This window comes from Lithobates pipiens, unplaced genomic scaffold (genome assembly GCF_037356315.1).
Source record: "Lithobates pipiens isolate NorthernLeopardFrog02 unplaced genomic scaffold, aLitPip1_a1.2 Scaffold_8, whole genome shotgun sequence".
NCBI classification, from domain to species: Eukaryota; Metazoa; Chordata; class Amphibia; order Anura; family Ranidae; genus Lithobates; species Lithobates pipiens.
The window spans coordinates 47,590,319-47,611,384 of NW_027507903.1; the positions used below are offsets into that span (position 1 = coordinate 47,590,319).

General features: G+C 43.1%; 1 protein-coding gene across 1 annotated transcript in view; it reads right to left on the reverse strand.

Annotated features, from left to right (window-relative positions):
- LOC143961582 (protein shisa-like-1a) overlaps nt 1–21,066 on the reverse strand; it is a 71,736-nt gene that overhangs the window by 8,406 nt on the left and 42,264 nt on the right. The window contains exon 3 of the mRNA XM_077470892.1: nt 18,526–18,697. Within this exon, the coding sequence (XP_077327018.1) occupies nt 18,526–18,694 (169 nt within the window). The 5' untranslated portion in view covers nt 18,695–18,697. The remainder of the gene's footprint in view (nt 1–18,525; nt 18,698–21,066) is intronic.

Here is a 21,066-nt window from a genome sequence, read left to right on the forward strand (position 1 = left end):
CTGTAAATGTTTACAGGGTGTGTTCAATAAAAACATGGAAACATTTAATTATTTGTGTGTTATTAGTTTAAGCAGACTGTGATTGTCTATTGTGACTTCGATGAAGATTAGATCACATTTTATGACCAATTTGTGCAGAAATCCATATCATTCCAAAAGGGTTTACATACTTTTTTATTGCAACAGTATATATGGGTTTTTGAAATCAGACTTGTACTAAAGCAGCGGATGCCAACCAGTGGTCTGTGGACCATTGATGGTCCACGAGAAAATTTTGGTGGTCCCCAAAGTTTCTTCCGCAAATTGTGGTGGATGTATACCGCACCATGTTGGTTCCAGTGTTGTTCTCAATGCACACTGACTGTCAATACTGTCCGTGCGCATTGATATTCAGGCCTCCTTTACCGTTCCAGCTTCGGACAATTGTAAGTTACAGGACTGCCAGTATTAATCACTTGCCGATCGCCCTATAGCAAGATGGGTCCTGTGCACATGATCACATATATACGTGACTCTGCACTTCCGGGTAGCAGGTGTGAATAATCACAGTGAGAGCCAATGTGCGGGTACCACTGACTCGAAGTCCGCTGGCACCCACCGATTGTTCGGTACAGAGGCGGAGCGGCAGTCTGTAAACAAGGCAGATTGCCATTCTGTCAGGAGGGAAGGCATGGATCGTGTTTTCCTGCAAAGCAGGGACAAGGATTAATGTCTTCCCCTAGAAAAGCTCCTCTCACACTGTAAAAAAACACTGGCTAGGCACACAGTTAACCCTTTGATCGCCCCTGATGTTAACCCCTTTGCAGCCAGTATCATTAGTATAGTGACAGTGCATATTTTTAGCACTGATCACTGTATTAGTGTCACTGGTTTCCAAAAAAAGTGTCAGAGTGTGATTGTCCGCCGCAATATCGCAATCCCGCAATAAGTCGCTGATTACTGTCATTACTAGTAAAATAAATAAATAAATAAAAATTCCATTAAAATATCCCATAGTTTGTAGACGCACACCAATAACTTTTGTGTAAACCAATCAATGTACACTTATTAGTATTTTTTTTTTATAAAAATATGTAGCAGAATACATATTGGCCTAAATTTATGAAGAAATTTGATTTTTTTAAAATTATTGGATAGGTTTTATAGTTGAAAGTAAAAAATGTTGTTTCTTTTTTCAAAATCGTCCAGGGCTTTAGTGATAAAAAGGGAAATAATACACGTTGAATAACACAATTGCCTAGGGCTATATTAGTATATCACATTGTTGAATACACGACAACTGAATAAAGTCTTTGGAAAATATCACATATAGCACAGCAATTGTATTTGACTATATTGGTATCCCAATTAGATGAATCCAGTGGAATAGCGCATTATAGCAATGAAAACAGGAGAAAATAATGTCCTTGAACGTATCCCGAGTAGCCAGAAAATAAATGAGGGGTATGATGTCCTAGTGGCCCAAACTCATTAAATCCAGAACTCACAGGAAAGTCTATCTGGCGTTATTTGGATCCTATTGTGTCAGATTCCTGACATAACAGCTGATTTTAGGTTGGGCCATTGATTGATATTACACCCAAAAGACTGGCATCAAAAGAGCATCAGTATAGATGATTCAAAGGGGACAATCAAGTTCAAGGGAAGACCGCTGTACATACCGCTTCCTGTAGTCAGTTAAGGATGTCAGAGGCAGTTTGATGAAAGCCTCGTACACACGATCGGATTTTCTGATGGGAATTGCGTGATGACAGGCTGTTGGCGGAAAATCCGACCGTGTGTATGCTCCATTCTCCATCCTTTTCAGTGGACAAATATTGGATCGCAGGCATATAAATTTTCCGCGCACAAATGTCTGTTGTCGGATATTCCGAGCGCGTGTACATAAGTCCATCGGACAAAAGTCCAAAGTACAAACACGCATGCTCGGAAGCAAGGACGAGCCACAAGCAGTCCGTCTTCTAAACTAGTGTTAGAAATGGAGAATTAACATTTATGTCAAGGCAAATTATGAAATCTCGAAATGCAGTGCACAATTCTCTTCTTCTTAATGGGATAATAATGAAGCTGCTTTCCTGGTGATACTGATGGAGTTATTGCAAACTAATTTTCCAAGGCTTTTTTTTTCTAGTGATAAAGAATAATATTATTATGCTTTTTTTGGGCAAGTTACCACAACACCATTATCCTGTAGTTTTTAAGATCAAAGATACAACTATGGTGTCCCTTGTCAATTTTACATTTTTTTTATTTATTTTTTATCTAACTGCCTACTCCCAAACTGTCATTTGAAGTAAAACACATAGCCAAGTATTATTCTCTACAATTTGTTTTACTGTGCATTAAAAAAGAAAACAAAATTAGACATGCTATCTGCCAATAGAACTTCACCAAAAAGTACATTCTATGCATCCAAAAATATAGAAAATATAATAAATCAAAACATTATTATTCAACCAAAAAATAAAATAAAAGCCTCATGCATGTGTCCCGCTTTTTAATATAGGGGATCAACAATTCCAAGAGTTGGTGAAAGCAGGGGTCCGTCATCTGGAGATAATTCCGAAAATCATCTGGATTATTATCCTGGAGCTCCCGCAGCAAAGGCATATGACATAATTGGTCACGATTAATAAAGCAACCAATTTTTGGTCCAAGAACTTCTCCTGTTCCTGGACTTGGGTCAAAGCAATAACTCCAAGGCCAATAATAAATAACACATTATCTCCTCGAATTCCGCAACATAGCTGGTTAACGAACGGCCATTCAGAAACAAACTGAAAGCCGTGAAATGAAAAGCCCAAAATAAAAAGCACAAATCAACACTCACCAAACTTCTACTAGCACAAAATTAGCCGCAGAAGCCCAAAGTGTGGCACTAAAGAGCTGAAAACAACATAGTTGGCAGACAATTATGTTCGTATTTGTTGGCCGACAATGCCTTGCCGTTTGTATGCAAGACAAGTTTGGACCAACACCCTTCGGACAAAAGTCCACGATTTTGTTGGCCAACAATCCAATCGTGTGTATGAGGCTTTAGATTCATGTCACTTCTGAGTTGAACTCAGCTGCACTACCCTCCTACAGCTGCTTAGATTCTCTGTCGTCCAGTGGAAAGAGTACAGGTCACAGTCCTCACGAACGTGAACAAGATTCCTTAAGAAAGACACCGGCGTTGTCACATCTCCAGTGTATTAGAGCTACGATCTGTATTGCCTAGGCTAAGCAGTATACAGCATGCAGCTTGGTGTGGTCTCTGCTAAAAAAAACACTTACCTGCCTGCTCACATCGATCAGAAGAATGTACACTGAGCTGCGCATGCGCAGCTCAGCTTACAGTGGCCAGCCTGATCCCTGTGTGCCAGAATGACTAGCTACCGAGCATGTGCAGGAGTGATGTCATCCCGCACTGGCCAATGAAGATGGCTGAAAACCAGTACACAGAAAAAAATACCAATGCTGATGAGGGACGGGACCATTGGAGGAACTGTGATTATCATTCCTTTTAGTCCTGCTTTAAAGTGGTAGTAAAGCTCGCTTTGTTATTTTTACCTATGGGTAAAGCTATAATAAGGCCTATAATAAGGCTTACCTGTAGGTAAAATTAATATTTCCTAAACGTGCACCATTTAGGAGACATTCACCCTGCATGTCCTCGGGGCATGCGCTCTGAAAGTCTGGCATACCACCGGACCTTCAGAGCTTCTTGCCGGAACTGAGGGCTCTGGCACACATACACAGGAGCGATTTCATCATGACTCCAGCCACGCACAACGCCGGAGCCCACGAACCCGGAAAAAAGGCTGGGGGAAGATGTCAGCCCTCTCAGCGGTGACCGGGCGCCTCTGGAAGGGCTTTGTTTCATGGTATTTAATTATGTGCTAGTATGCGATGCATACTAGCACATTATGCTATTGTCTTACAGTTTCTTTTTATTAATCTGCAGCAGTTTACTACCAATTTAACTTGGAAGACAATGGGCTTTAAGCCACAAAAATTCCAATAAAATGTGTTCATCCCAAAACTCACTGAAGTAATCACCTGCAATCACAGGTTTTCCATAGACGGTCAGAACGTTTTGTAGTACTATTTACTGTATTTGCTGGCGTATAAGACTACCTTTTACACTTAAAAAAAATGTCCAAAAATCGGGGGTCGTCTTATACGCCGGGTATACAGGTATACAATGCTGCCCGATGGATGTCAGCCCCCAAATGTCTGCTAATACTGTATGTGGCTTCAACTTGTAAGGATTAAGGTATGTGGAAAACAAAATGGTTGACCGTATGTCTTACTAAATACATGTATTTTTCTGTCCTTCTCTGTAAAATAAGGATTCGTCATCTATTGTCACGTACTCATCAAGAAGAGGCCGCATCAGCCCTAAAAAGCAGTCTACGCCCAGAAGATTGTCTTATCAGCTGATAACACCCGGAGAATTGTCTTTTCTTTGAAAATGTTGTTTTTTTACATTTGCTGATGTTTGCCCTTTTCTGTCTATAAAAGATGTAATAAAGAAGCCTCAGAGCCAGAGTCAGTCAGAGAAAGTCAGAGTTAACGACGGACTTCTGAGCAGAAATACTGAATACCTCTGTGTCTCTTTGCTTGGATAAGAACTCTAACTAACAATTGGGAAACGGTAACATAACCTGACAAATAGGTGACTTGTTGAGGTCACACCTAACATTTCTGGCGCCGCGAATAGGGACTCGCTGAAGAAACTACAAGAGGCGAACGAACATAAGGACGGAACGAAATGGTCGGGCACATCAAGAACCACAGACAAATCCTGCGCAGGTAAGAAAAGCTTTATTTTCTTATAAACTCTGTGCTTCTTAGATTTGTGCCCACCTGATCTGTCTGAATTGTTCTTCAGGTAAACACCAACCTCTGTAGTAAGCGGGTCTTGAACTTAATATTTTGGCTTATGTTACCGTTGTTTCTTGTCTGTCTACTTGTCATCTGTCTGTTGTGAATGAGATAAGCCCTGTTTGTATGGTGTGAATTGAAACATATATCATCCCAATGGGTAACGGAATGCGCCCTTAACTCGTAAGAGTACTTTGGGGGTCCGACACTTAAGTTTGATATACGCTTTTTGATTCATGAGCCTAAAAACGGGTTGAAAGTATAAGTCCTGACTGCCTCGATAAAGCAGGAATAAGAAACGAATGCTGAGAGATTCCATGGTAATGGGAAGGAAATAAGGTCTCCACAAAGCCCGGAGACCTAGTCATATGTGTTTGGCCACCAAAAGGGAATGCTTGTATATGTTGTAGCCGTCAGTCTGGTCATAATATTTGTCAGTTGGCTAGCATATAAGGTAATTCGATTTCAGAAATCTCATATAGGAGAGGGTTTTTAATATTTTGGCACCCTAGGAGGAGAAGGCAACGAGACACTTAGTAAGTGATCCAAACGCCACCTAGGCAGGACTGTCAAAATGGGCCAGACACATGGTAAACCCCAGGAGGAATCTCAGAAATGTTATGCTGTTAAAGACATAATTACAATATTGTATGGGAAGGATAAGGCACAGGGCACAAATAGGATTCTCAAGAAATTGGGGATGGATGGAGAAAATGGATTAAGTGTAGAAGGTTGGGAAGAAATAAAGAAAGACAGACAGGGAGAGATATTGCAGAACAGATGGGTATCACAAATACAATGTTTAATTAAGGTTTCCAACAGGGCTGAAGAGGAGGGATGGGAGTATTGTCAGGAAAAGGGTGGATGGGATATGAAGGTCCGACACAAAAGTCTTCCTTCTGCTCCCGGCGATAGGGTAAATACGGGAGGTACTCCACCTCCTTATAACACTACCACACCAGGTAATGAAAGACCAAAACTTTATCCTTCCTTAAGAGGAAGAGGGTGGGTATGCCGAGTATGCGGTATCCAGAACCCAGACTGGGCACAGGAATGTGTGCATTGCGGCGCTCAAAGACCAGAGCCCGTAGCTCCAGTCCATAGTCGGACTAGGGTAATACAAGTAAATAATCCAAATGCGGGTCAAGCAGGACAGCCACCTACAGTGACCCGACAAGTCGTTCTGAGGACATGGACACCTTGGTCGGCTGACACTCTTATGGCATTAATACAGAATGCTCCTGATCCCGTAGCAAAACCTGCCGCATTCTGTAGATTCGTGACACAATTACTAGACACACATGAAGCAACTTGGCAAGATGGGGAAGATATATGTAGACATAAAATGACACTGACAATGTTTAATCAATTTATGAATGAAATTGCTCCACATAGACCACAAGGGGATCCAGCGGCAGATCCACCAGGAATACACCCTCGTCATATAGACTCTAGACCCCTGTTTATTGCTCAGTTACGAGAATTTTGCCAAGGGAAACAGCAGGAAAGGGGTTCGACAGCGCCCATAAAACAGGCCCCAGGTCAGACTGTTACAGAATTTTACCTCAACATGGAAAGCATGATGGCTGACGAAGGTCTAGATTTAGCCTTACCCGTCACCATTAGGGCTTTCAATCGACAGTTTATGGAAGGACTAGTACCCCAAATAGGTGACAAACTGAAGGCATGTACTCCCGAATGGAGAGCCATACGGGACAGAGGAACATTGTTGCAGAAAGCACAAGGCATAGAGGCTGATTTAGCAGAAACTAAACCCAGAAGGACACCGGGAGTTAACACTGTTGCCCGGGTCAATGAAGGAGGGAATTCCTCCCGTAAACCTCTTACCTGTTATTACTGCAACAAGGTGGGACATATAAAAAGAGACTGTAGGAAAAGGATAAAAGACGAACAGGAAGGAAACACGGACAGAGACACGAGGGACTACAGACAGGGGCGTACCAATGATAGGGACGATCCGACCGCATGACTTGCCCCAGTCCTAGCTGAATCAGAGAACAAAATGCTCCACATGTTGATGAAGGTGGAAGGTAAACATATTCCTTGTTTGGTTGACACAGGAGCGTCACGCAGTCTGTTGTCTGATTCAGTAGTCCCTCCACACATGACGTCCCGTGACACCATACCCATAAGTGGTTATGACGGACTCCTGACTGATGCCCCACTGACTAAACCTTAAAAAGTAAAAATAGGGAGAATGGCTACCGCCTGACACTTGTGTATTGTTGCAATATGTAGATGACCTATTGTTATGTTGTCCGGATAACGATACTTGTTTAAAAGCCACTCTATCACTGTTACAATTCCTGGCTGAAAAAGGGTGCAAGGTGAATAGAACTAAGTTACAGGTATGTCAGAAAAAGGTTGTCTTTTTGGGCCACTGTATATCCCAGGGTACTCGACACCTCACTGAAGACCGAGTCCAGGCCATAAGACAAATGAATGTCCCACGCAACTTTAAGCAACTTCGTATGTTTCTGGGAATGGTATCATATTGTAGACAATGGATACCACATGCCAGTTCTCTGATGCAGCCATTATATGATTGCTTGAAAATAGTACCCTATGTACTCACAGAAGCAGGTCATGAATCTTTTAGCACCTTAAAAAGGTTACTAATTTCGGCACCTGCGATCGGGATCCCTGATTATACCAAAACATTTCATTTGTACATTGCTGAAATCACGGGACACGCAACAGGGGTGTTGACACAACAACACATCAAACAAAGGCCGGTAGCATACTTCTCGGCGGCTCTCGATCCTGTCTCTAGAGGATCACCGTCCTGTGTACGAGCAGTCGCAGCAGTGTCAATTATCATTGACAAATCCTCAGAAATTGTCTTAGACAATCCTGTAGTGGTACATACCACACATGACATACACGCCATCTTATCACAGGTCCAACCAAAACACATATCAATGGCAAGGCAGCTGCGTCTACAATGCACTTTGCTCCTACCCCCCAATGTTACCTTTCAGCGATGCACTTCTTTTAACTTAGCACAGCTTTTACCATTACAGACAGATTTGACAGGGGGGAGTAATGATGATAATGGTGTAGACACAGCACAAGATACTCAGGATTCTGACACACTTTCATTTCATGACATAACATCTGATGAACACGATTGTTTTCAACTTATGGAACAAGAAACCACGGGGTTCCCACATGTCACAGACATACCCATTGCAAATGCAGAACACACACTGTACATAGATGGTAGTAGATTTGCCGATGACAAAGGTAAATATCACACAGGTTATGCTGTGGTAACGGACACACAGGTAATTGAGGCAAAGTCACTACCAGCACACATGTCGGCACAAGAAGCGGAACTAACCGCTCTAGAGAAAGCCCTAGAACACTTGGAGGGACAAGAAGGGAACATTTACACTGATTCCGCATACGCCTACGGTGTGGCACATGATTATGGCCACATATGGAAAGCTAGAGGTTACCTTACAGCAGCAGGCACACCTGTTAAACATGGTGAAGGAATCAAAAGAGTCCTGAACAATCTTCAAAAGGTTATAAGAGTAGCCATCATGAAGATAGCGGCACACACGAGCGCAAAAACAACTGAGGCAAAAGGAAACGCATTTGCAGATTTAACTGCAAAGAAGGCAGCTCTAGGGGAAGTAAGCCCTGAGACCTTAGCCACGGTACAGGTGAGTATGCCCGAAACCACATGGCAGCAGCTAATGGAACTACAGGAACAAGCAGGGGCTATTGAGAAGGACCGTTGGGTTAAGGAGGGAGCTGCACCAGGCCTTGACAATGTATGGAGAGAAGGAGACAAAATATGTCTACCCGCTTCTCTATACCCCGCAATGGCAGCGGCTGTCCACTTACCCACTCATGTCAGCTCCAATTCTATGTATAGGATTGTAAGCCAAGGATGGCTAGCCCCTGGATTCAGTAGTACTGCAAGGAACTACTGTGCTGCATGCCAAATCTGTCTGATTAATAACCCAGGACAGAGAGTGAAAACCCCACGTAAACATCAGGTCCGGGCCCAATATCCCTTTCAGAGACTGCAGATTGACTACATACAAATGCCTAAGAGCGGCCCCTTTGAATTTGTTCTCGTGTGCATCTGCCTATTTTCAGGCTGGCCGAAAGTTATCCTGTGAAATCAGCTACGGCAAAAGCCACCGCCAAGAAACTGATTACTGAGCTGATACCTAGGTTTGGTCTCCCAGAAACAATAGAATCAGATAGGGGGACACATTTCACGGGAGAAATAATGCAAAATGTGATGGCAATGTTAGGGGTTCAACAAAGTTTTCATACTCCTTACCACCCACAGAGTTCAGGATCAGTAGAAAGAGTAAATGGTACAATCAAGCTGAAAATACAAAAAGCTATGCAGGAGTTGAACAAACCATGGCCTGAGTGCCTAGCTTTAGCTTTGTTCTCTATTAGGTACACCCCAACAGGAAAAACAGGGTTATCCCCATATGAAATACTGTTTGGAAGTGCACCTAGATTAGGTTTATATTTTCCTCAAAGTATGCAATTACAATGTGATAGTTTAACTACGTATGTAATACAGTTGCAACAACGTCTGACTAAAATCCACAAGAGTGTGTATTCTTCTCTTCCAGACCCTAATTCTGTCACAGGTACACATGATCTACAACCAGGAGACTATGTGTATGTAAAGAAACATACCAGAAAGACACTGGAACCAAGGTTTGAAGGTCCTTTCCAGGTGCTATTGATTACAGCAACCTCAGTGAAATTGGAAGGGAAACCTACCTGGATCCACGCTTCTCATTGTAAAAAGGAGCCAGTTGGCAAATGACAACATGTATCTTTTTATTGTTTCAGTAATTCTGGCTAATAGTTTGGTTACCTCACAGAATAAAATACACAAGGATGAAGGATTTTCTAAAAAAATGTTATTACTGAAGTTTAAATATGCTTATGCCCAGAAGTCAGGATATGAGAAATGTTGGATTTGTAGCAAATTACACCCCAGCACAGCAAGTATACCACTGATGGCAGTTCCTATAAACTATACTGATCTTGCTAACAGTAGCATTAACATAATTAGAACAAATACCAATGAGACAGTAATGTTTAAGTCAAATGGTCTCGCCTTTTCCCCTGATTGGTGTTTCAACCTAGGGAACACAACAAGAGGAAATGGAGAATGCCAAGACAGCAAATTTAACTTGTCCATTTTCATACCAAAAGCTACTCCTGGGAAAAACACGGTCTTCTACCCTAGTATAACCCACACACACCAATCGTTAGCTGAGTTCCTCGGTAATATTTCAGACAACAACACCAGGTGGTTAGTATCCAACTTATCCCTCTATGGATACACCTCTCGTTATAGAAATGATATCAGTTCAAGATCAGTAGCACTGGGAAATAATATATATATCTGTTGTGAGGATAAATGTTATACTTGGATACCTAGAAGAGCTCAGGGATGGTGCTACCTCGCAAGTTTAGTACCAGTAATGGGAGTAGTAGGTGATGAACGAGGTGATCACCTATTAGAAGCTAGCATGCATCCTAGATATCCCCTCAGGTATCGTAGTAAAAGAGAAATATTCCTGAAGAAGGACATGGCATGGGTTTGGTTCCCGTCCTGGACAGGATGGGGTATAGACTTAATGAAACGACTAAATAACTATACAGGAATTATTAATGATGTTTTGGAGAAAAACTCTGATGATATTACTAAGTTAAATCTGGAGACCAGAGCCATCAGACAACAATTAGAATTACATGAATTAGCAATTGAAAGTATGAGTGCAGCACTGACAGGACTCTGTGAAACTACTGAGGACTATGAGTGCTGTACTTGGATACATAACACCAGCATTGAGGTACCTGACTATTATGACATCATTGCACAACACCGTACGGAAGTAAAGAATTTACAAGAGAAGGCCCGAAATATTGGTCGCGACTGGGATCCGTTTGGTGGAACTTTTAGTTTCTCAGGGTTATTCTCTTGGGTTAAGAAGGCAGCAATGACGATTATAGTGGTGCTCTTATTCGTATTTTTCTTTTATGCATGCTTTAAACTGTTTATGTGCTTTTGCAAGAAAGCCAAGGTAAATGATGCGGAAAAGATGGAACTTTTGTGAAGATAGGTAGATTTAGTTTCTTGACATCACCCATCTGTCAGAAAAGCCACTCTTCCTGAATTTTAGATGTTGGTACTGTCCAGGGGGATGGGTGTATACCCCTCTGACAACTCGCGGTCAGGGAGAGTACTCTGGATATAGGCTGACTAGAACTTGTTCAGGTGGACCCAGGGCAAGAGGGAGGGGTGATGTCAAAGGGGGAAATGTAAGGATTAAGGTATGTGGAAAACAAAATGGTTGACCGTATGTCTTACTAAATACATGTATTTTTCTGTCCTTCTCTGTAAAATAAGGATTCGTCATCTATTGTCACGTACTCATCAAGAAGAGGCCGCATCAGCCCTAAAAAGCAGTCTACGCCCAGAAGATTGTCTTATCAGCTGATAACACCCGGAGAATTGTCTTTTCTTTGAAAATGTTGTTTTTTTACATTTGCTGATGTTTGCCCTTTTCTGTCTATAAAAGATGTAATAAAGAAGCCTCAGAGCCAGAGTCAGTCAGAGAAAGTCAGAGTTAACGACGGACTTCTGAGCAGAAATACTGAATACCTCTGTGTCTCTTTGCTTGGATAAGAACTCTAACTAACAATTGGGAAACGGTAACATAACCTGACAAATAGGTGACTTGTTGAGGTCACACCTAACAAACTACAAACAGTATACGCCGTTGAGCCAATCCCGGCGAGCAATGTATTCTATTAATGAATACAGAGCCTGCTTGGATTGGAGTAGCAACCTCTGCCAATCCAAGCAGGCTACATAGAGTAGCCTGCTCAGATTGGCTTTGAGAGAGAGAGAGAGAGAGAGAGGCAAGGGCTGGTGATGCTACAGTCTCTGCCAATCCAAGCAGGCGTTGTATTCATTAAAATAATACACCGCTCACCATACTTCCCTGGGTAAATCCATTCACTGATCTCCTACTACTATACAGCCTGCTGTTTTCCTTTGAAGTCCCAGGCACCCAATAGGGACAGGTAAATCTGGGACATATGACAGGGGGTTATTAAATGCATTTTGGTGGACAATTTCCATAGAAAGTAACCCAAAAGTGGTATAGGTTTGGTTAGTGAAAAATTCTACTTTCCAGAGTTGTGGCATTCAATAGATCTCTGTTTGTGTTATTATTGTTTGATTTACTTTATGACATAACACAGCATGGCGGATGAGTAGTTGGCATTCTTGCTTTGTATTTTTTAATCGTTCTAATGTTTTTTTAAAATGGTGTTGCCTCAGAATGGGGGTAGTCTTATACCGCGAGTATTGCCCAAAACCTATGTTTTCACTTGAAAAATAGGGGGTCATCTTATACGCCCAGTCGTCTTATACACCGGCAAATACGGTAGGTAACTGGTATTAGAAGACGATTATCTAATACATCCTTGTAATAACCCTCAACCAGCTTTAGAAATCACCTGGAGGTTCTGGACTAAGGGGAAGGCGGTGAGACACCTCCTGTGCCAGGTTGGTACATGGGTAGAATTAGCAGAGCAAAATGACCCATATCTACACACCTCTCTCCGAAAAAAAAACTCAGAGCCAACTCTAAATTGTCATTTATTTTACCTACCGTCATGTTTATCAGAATGAGCAGTTCTATTCATCACAGACCTTCAGCAAAGTCCTTCTATACAGGAATCTGCTTTATTATGCAAAAAATGAAATCCTGCACAATTCAGGATCAAGCCATACTTTGCTAGATTATAGGGTCATAAGAATATTACATGTGCCATTTCAAGAATTAGAGTTACACTAATGAGATCAAGAAGAGGGCATGGCTCTCATCAATATTAAAAGAATTTGATGTGCAGAAGAAAAAGTGATGAAGCCGCTCATCAAATGATAAGCTTATCTTTGATTTAAATTTAAAATATATGCAGACACTTCCAAATAATGTTACCGGTGAACGTGTGTGTGCAAATGAATTAGACTATAGCAGCAGAGCTATGTACCCCAAAGGGGTGCACTGCCCATAAACTTTCTATGAAACTTAATATTTAATAAAAACTTCTAATGACGCGTACACACGACCGGACTTTGACGGACTAGGTCCAACGGAATGAATCCGTCAGATATTATGATTGTGTAAGGGCTCCTGTGGACTTTTTCTCCCAAAAGTCTGACAGACCTAGAAATGACATGTTTCAAATCTTTCTGACGGGCTCAAGTCCGGTCGAAAAATCCATTCGTCTGTATGCTAGTCGGATGGACAAAAACCTACGCTAGGGCAGCCATTGGCTACTGGCTATGAACTTCCTTATTCTAGTCCGGTCATACATCATCATGTTCGAATCCGTCGGACTTTGGTGTGATTGTGTTTGGCCAAGTCTGTCCGTTCATTCGGAAAGTCCGTCGGGAAGACCGTCAGACCTAGTCCGTCGAAAAGTCTGGTCTTGTGTACACGGCATAAAAGAGAACAGAACTGCTTCTAGCACAGTGATTATATAAAAAAAATGTCAGTTCTTGGTGCCAGAATCATGTACCTTATTCACTCACCTACAGTATATTACACAGTGGGCTCTATTCACAAAAGCATCTTGCATTTGGTATGTAGATGTCCAGACATATTTCCCTAAACTCGCTATACTGCTCTGTGCAAAACGCTGAAAGCACTTGGCAAATACCACATGAACGGACGAAAATAAATCATTAAATGCATGCGGTACTTAAGTAGTGATTGAGGCATGTGATATTTAAAGAATGTGTATTGGTTGCCAAGGAGCGGACGGCTGCTGCCATCCTCAACGACCAGTAAACAACATGGTTGTTAAGGAGCAGGCGGCTGCAGTGTCCTTAACAACCAATGAGTCATCAGCTGTCAGTGGTGTTCCCCGCTGACAGCGGAATGTAAAAAAACAAAAAATGAAATAAAGAAAAATGGCATAGGGTCCCCTCAATTCATACCAGACCCTCATTTGAGCATGTAGCCCATCGGGTTAGGCAAGGGGGAGGGGGCAAGCAAGCGCCCCCCCCCCTTCCTGAACCATACCAGGCCACATGTCCTCAACATGGGGGAGACAGAGAGGCTCCCCACCTGCAGACCCCCCACAATCACCAGCCAGGGTTGTAGGGAAGAGGCCCTTGTCCCCATCAATATGGGGTCATTGGCTCCCGCTGTTGTCAATCACAACCAGTGAGGCAGGAGTGGGGAGTGGGGCTGAGCTGTGCTTTCTGTGCCTTATGGATGCAGAAGCACGATTACCCCACAGCAAGCGTCTTGCTATGGGGGCACTTGGCAAGGGGGAGGGGCCCAGAGCACCAGCGGGGGACCAAGAAGAGTGCTGTTTTGTTGAAAACCACTGCAAGAGCAGGTAAGTGTAGCAAGGTCCCTAGCCTCCTCTAGTCCAATGAGAACCTACAGAGCCAAAACCTGCTGACATCCTTCCATACAGAGTGGATTGTGAGGCATAGTGGGTGTAATGCGAGTTAGATTCATGGGCGCCAGACACTTCTTGACTGCAAAGAGATTTTATTTCTCTTAAACAGAACTTTAGGAGAAAGGGTTAGGGCCAGGACACCCTTAAGCAGTTGCAACTTTAATTGGCAGACTCCGAGACTTCTACAGGAGGACAGCCATGCAGGCAAAGGCATCCAGAAAGACGTCACATCTGCATGTGTAGTTGTGCTGTATCCTATGGCAACAGTCTTTAACAGTTTCTAACATAAAGTTTAACAGTTCCTTCACTTCCACTACAATCACTTCTTGTAGTTCTTCAGCCCACTGAATTCCCAGTCTCTCTCACTAGACTAGATGATTCACTGCCACTGAATCCCTTGAGCTCCTCCAATCTTCACTGTAGTATCTCCCTCAATCGTCACCCACGCTTCTCTGCTGAGTCCCTAGCTTGGCACTCCAGATACTTCTCAAACTTCACCCCACTGGCCCACTCGGTCCCTGGCTTGACACACAAGACTGCTCTGCAAGCGTCACCTCCGTTGGTTGGGCCCCTGACTTGATCACCGCCTGAAGTTTTCAGATTCTTCACCGTCCCCGGTTGGTTAGAATACTGCTCCGGTACTTGCTTCAACTACTCACTGTGGTCCCTGATAATAAGGTGATTGGTCCCTTAGTGGCGACAACTTCCCCTCTACCTCCGACTATGACAGGTTCTCCGGCCGGCAGAACTGTCACTTCTGGTTGGACTGCAAGCTGCAATACCAACCCTGCGCTGCTCTCTTGCTTCTGGATAGGCCTTCAGATAGCCTAGCAGCCAGATGTGCCTGGGATAGGCCCAATCTCTGGCCTAGCATCCCGGGCAGCACAACACACGTCCACCCAGACAGATCACCTGACTCCACCCAAATATATAGGTTCTATGATAGGCCCTTTACGCTGATCTGTGATCAACTGAGTCCCAAGGACTTGGCGATCACAGGGGGTGCCATCCATGTACTCCATCCCAGCAATGTAAGACTGTGCTGTAGGAACGGGCTAATCAGCACTGTCCAGACTGTGGGGTTTATATACTAAAGGCAAATACTTTGCAAAGTGCAGTTGCTCCAGGACTTAGTAAATGAGGTAAAGCTTCACTTTGCAAAGAATACCCAATCGCGTACAAGGAGAATAAAAATAAAAAGCATATTTGCTTGCATATGATTGGATAGTGGAAGTCAGCAGAGCTTCTGTTCATTTACTAAGATCTGGAGCAACTGCCCTTGCAAAGTGCCCAGTCTATTTATCTTTATTAAATCAACCCCAGAGGGTCAGGGGTCCTGTAGCCTCATAGGACAGTCGGAGTAGAATAAAAACTGCTATATACTGCAATACAGTAACAAGACTCCTATATACTGCTGATGAGAAAAGGTAATTATCAGTTTATATTTACTAAAATAATTGTATTTCCATGTTCTGTGTATGGTGGGAGACCAGATATAGTGAATCCAGGGTCCTGGGTTTAGTAACACTAACTGTTATCAGAACACCACAAACTGAAAACGCTATTTAATTAATTTTAACAATCATAGCAAACCCATCCATGTCTCCATGCTTTATTTTGCTGAGAAATCACTTTCAAAAGCACCTCCTAGCATTTGTAGGAGGGGCCATCTTTAGTAAGGGCAGATGATCCACGTTGTAGCATTTAGTTCCTGGAATCCATCTGTCTTTAGCTCAAGCATGCAGATATGGGGTTGTGCTTGGCTGAGAAAGTTCCTCTTCCAGATGAACAAAGAAAAAAAAATGCCCAAAAAGACTCTGAGATGTATGACATTATTTTGGCCTAGGCTAGAAACCAGGAAGCAATTGAAGAAATTTAAAAAAGTTTAAAACAAGTAAATATACTATGGTTTCCTATCTATTTACTAAGGCTAGCAGCATATAGATTAACAATAGTTAATATTGACTGAGTTTAGTACTCCTTTAATATTAACCCCTCCCGGCCAACGTAAACACATATATGCGGTCCCACTGTTTTTTTTTCCATGGGGCCGCATATATGCATATCCCCTTTTATGCTGGAAGTGCGCCACACAGAGACCAGGGTCTCACCCGGTCTGACCTGATTGCTATGGAAGCCTTTGATTGGCTACCACAAGGATCAGTCACTGTAAAGCCCGCCCTGTGTTTTTCTCTCTGTGAATGGAGAGGAAAGATACAATGAATCTTTCTCTTTCCTTGGAGAGAGAAAAAAAATAAGTGTGTGTAAAAAAAAAAAAAAAAAAATGAAAGCAATACCTAGATGAAGGTTTGATGAGGTGACGGGGGTTAGCGTCTGGGTCAAGTAAGGGTCAAAGTTCAGGGTCAAAAGGTAAGGGTCAGTATATTTTGGGCAGGATTTTTTTTTTAATTATCATCAGTGGAGGTTAGGGATTAATTTACTAGAGGCCAAAAGACTTTGTCCTTTGCAAGTGCAGTTGCTACAAGAACTTAGTAAATGAGCAGAAGCTCTGCTGACTTCCATCATCCAACCATGTGCAATTAAAAAGCATTTTTTTTTCCATTTTCCTTGCACGTGATTGGATACTCTTTGCAAAGTGAAGCCTTACCTCATTTACTAAGCTCTGGAGCAACTGCACTTTGCAAAGTGCACAGACTATTTGCCTTTAGTAAATCAAACCCTAAGGGGGTTACTTATGAAAGGCAAATCCACTTTGCACTACGAGTGCACTTGGAAGTGCAGTCACTGTAAATCCGAGGGGGACATGCAAGGAAAATAAAAAACAGCCATTTTAGCTTGCACATGATTGGATGATAAAATCAGCAGAGCTTCCCCTCATTTCATATCTACCCCTTATGCCCCGTACACACGAGAGGACTTATGTCCGACAGACTTCCAAAGGAGTTCCGCCGGAGTTCCGCCGGAGTTCTGACAGACTTTTCGGCCGAACGGACTTGGCCACACACGATCACACTAAACTCCGACGGATTCGAACGTGATGACGTACGACCTGACTCGAATAAGGAAGTTCATAGCCAGTAGCCAATAGCTGCCCTAGCGTCGGTTTTAGTCTGTCGGAGTAGCATACACACGAGCGGAGTTTTCGAAGGGGACCGGGTCCGGCGGAGTTCCTTCGGGAAAATTTGAAGCATGCTTCATTTCTAAAGTCCGTCAGACTTTGGTGAATCAAAAGTCTGTTGCAGCCCACACACGATCGGATAGTCTGACGGACTCGGTCCTTCGGACTTTGGATGTTGAAAAGTCCGCTCGTGTGTACGGGGCATTAGATTTACAGCGACTGGACTTCCAAGTGCACTTGCAGTGCAATTGTAGTGCAAAGTGGATTTTCGTAAATAACCCCCTATGTGTCAGTGCGTTTTAGGTAGCACAAAAAAAAAGAAAAATGCGCACTAATGCTTCTGGGCTGTACTACGGGAACAAACAACAACTGACATACATATATGTGGTATCGCTGCGATCGTCAGGGGAGGGAGAATTTTTTTTGGTTGTTCTTTGGTGGTATATTATGGTAGTAACAATAAATAATTTTTTCTTTTTTACTATTTTGGGCCAGTTTTTCTTTGATAATACCCTGTTTCCCCTAAAATAAGACCTAGTGTGATTATCGGTGATAGCTTATTTTTGAGGAAACAGAGTAGGGCTTATTTGGGTGGCAGGGCTTATATTGCAGCCAACACCGACAATCACGCTAGGTCTTATTTTAGGGGAAACAGGGTAATAATAATAATAAAAAAAAATATCCATAACCATTTACTACCAGTTGTGATATGTATGGTTTTACTAACACATGTCAAAGTTGCAAAATTGTGCTTAGGCATTAAGATTTGTTTTACCCTTAGGGGGTAAATGAGGCGGGCTCTTCTACTATGTAGTTGATGGTAAGACCTAAAAAGAAAATTGTACAATCAGATTGTATAATGTATGGTTAGCCTAAAAAGCATCCTAGTCATGTAAAAAGGTTGGCCAGTACCCAGCTCCTGTAGCTAACAACAAAAAATATGTTCTGGTAAATATACACAGAGCTACCCCGGGTGAAGAAATCACGGGTGAAGAAATCAAATAACACTTAGAAATAAAGTCAGAAGAGCAGAACGTGCATTTGTCGGGTACAGCACACGAGGAGGATACCTTTCCAGAGATAATTGAGGAGCAGCACAGTCCAGCGAAGAAGGTTTGGTGAATTCAGCTGCTTCATCTTCTCAGGGGTTGCCGTGTTCTGTGGACATGGTTTGTCGGAGCGGTGGGTTGGGAAGAAAGATACAAAGAAACCGCAAGCGCCATTATCTTTTGCATCCATTACCTGTGACAATAAACAGAGAATAAATGCCATTAAGGCTTGCCACATGAGCAAATACATTTTATTGTTCCATTCCAATTAGTTCCTCTTATAAAAGCAATAGCCTGCTCCGAACTCTTCTGGGTGCCTATTATTCCAGCCGCGTCGGTTACCTGGCAGTTCTGCCTTCGGAGATTACAGTACATTCCATTCTGACACATGAGTGATCGACCACTGGGCAGGACACAATGAGCCGTACTCTGCAAATCACACACTACAAGTGCCATTTATATATATATATATATATATATATATATATATATATACCCACACATATACATATACATGTAATTATATTGAGCTCTATGGATTTAATGTACATAGTGCTTAATACAGTTAATTAAATGTCTGTCTACTACCATTTTTTGTTCTTTTAGGTTTAATAAATGGCAGTTGCTGCACATGGGTCCTCAGGTCTGACTCCCCCCAACCAAACACACAGACACACAAACATTCACGGTTTGAGCGCTGATCGCACAGAAAGGCACTCCGCTTTCCCATGCGATTCACGTTTGATTCAGTGAAATGCGATTTTCAGCCCTTTCATTTGCATAGGCTGATATTGCACTGGATCGCACAAAAAGTAGTGCATGCACTACTTTTAAAAAATCTGTGCTGCGGTACCATGCGATTGGGTGCAGGCAAATGCATTGCATTTGCAATCTGCGTTTGGGGTGTCATTAGGATTACATTGACACCTGTAGCAGATCGCACACCCAGTAAGTTTTGTATGTGGTGTGGGAAATGCGCAGGGAACACGGGTTTCCCCCACCATGTTCTGGTGCAGCCTTTTTCAACCGGGGTGCCCTGACGTTTCTTCAGGGGTGCCTTGGCAAAAGGCCTAACAATTGCCTAAAAATTGCCCAAAAATTGTATACAGGCCAGCGTGTGAGTGAAGGCTGCCTTTTTTAGTTACATTAAGTCCATAGGCATGCACAGGGGATGTGCCAGGTGTGCCTGGGCACACTCTAATCACTGCGTGCAGTGCCCATTCCCCCTATTGCCTGGGCTTACCCCCCATGTTGCGCTCCCAGAATGAAGATTGGGGGAAGGGGCTAGTAAATATGTCCTTTACTGACCTCTTCTTTTACTAAATGAACATTGTGAACACACTCACTCACTGTGTTCATTCATATCTGAAGCCTAGAAAAACGGACCTTGGAATACTAGTCAGTACCAGTGTGCAAAATTATATTTGCTTTGAAAGAATAAATTACCTCTAACATTGGGTGTCCTACTTGGACTTGTGGATGTTGCTGCTGTAGCGTCCACCACCTTTAGGTGGGTGCTAATCAGGTTTAGTTAGGTAAGTGCAGGGCTTTTCTTCAGGGGGAACGTGGGGGAATGCAGTTCCGGCACCTCCAGCACTAAATGTATGTAATGGCAAGGGGTACTGGGGATGTGCTGGAGGGTCTATTGATGATTGCCCCTGGGGGATCTATAGTCTATAGCGAATACGCTAGTGGGGTTCTATTTTTTGGGTCTATTGTTGCTGGTGGAGGATCTATTGTTGCTGGGAGTGGGTTTTATATTGCTGGGGGGTCCGTTGTTGCTGAGAGGAATCTACTGTTGAGAGAGATGTCTATTGTTGCTGGCTGCTGGAGGGTCTATTAATGCTGGCTGCTGGGAAATCTGTTGTTGCTGCTGGGGGTCTATTGTTGCTGGGGTTGATTTTTGTTGCCGGGGGGCATTGTTGTGCGAGAGAAATATTGTTGCTGGAGTATCTATTGTTGCTGGCTGCAGGGGATCTATTTTGCTGCTAACAAATTCTATACAAATTACTTAGTGCCACAGAATGATACTTGGTTCTGTATTCTCTAAAAGGGGCGGTACTGGGAGGTGGGTAGGGGGCGGAAACAAGGGGTGATTTAGAAGGGGGAGTTCCTGCACCTATTCTCTGAGAAAAAAAGCCCTAGGTAAGTGCTAGGTAAATTTGCTAGGGCCTTACATTTCTTTAGGCCTGGTTGTTTGGTATGGACGGGAGGAGTGACAGAGTAGAGAGAGGAGGGTGTGGCCACCTGTATTCTGCCCTGAAAGACCTCCCTTACCTTCCATTGAAATGTTCTGGAAGGAAGGTGGGCTGGGGACTGGGGTGCAGGCAGTTTGAATGGAGAGCCCTGGACCAATCATTACATTGTATTGGCAGGGACAGGACTCGCATATAAGCTGGGGGTCACATGCTTCTGGGGGGAGATGGGAGGAGTTGGATCCAGAGGAGCAGCAGAAATGTAACCAGCAAGGAGCAGGCTTGAAGGCCTGAGGGTTCAGAGACCTCAGCACTGGATAGCAGGAACAGGACTGGTAGGCCTGAGGGTTCAGAGACCTCAGCACTG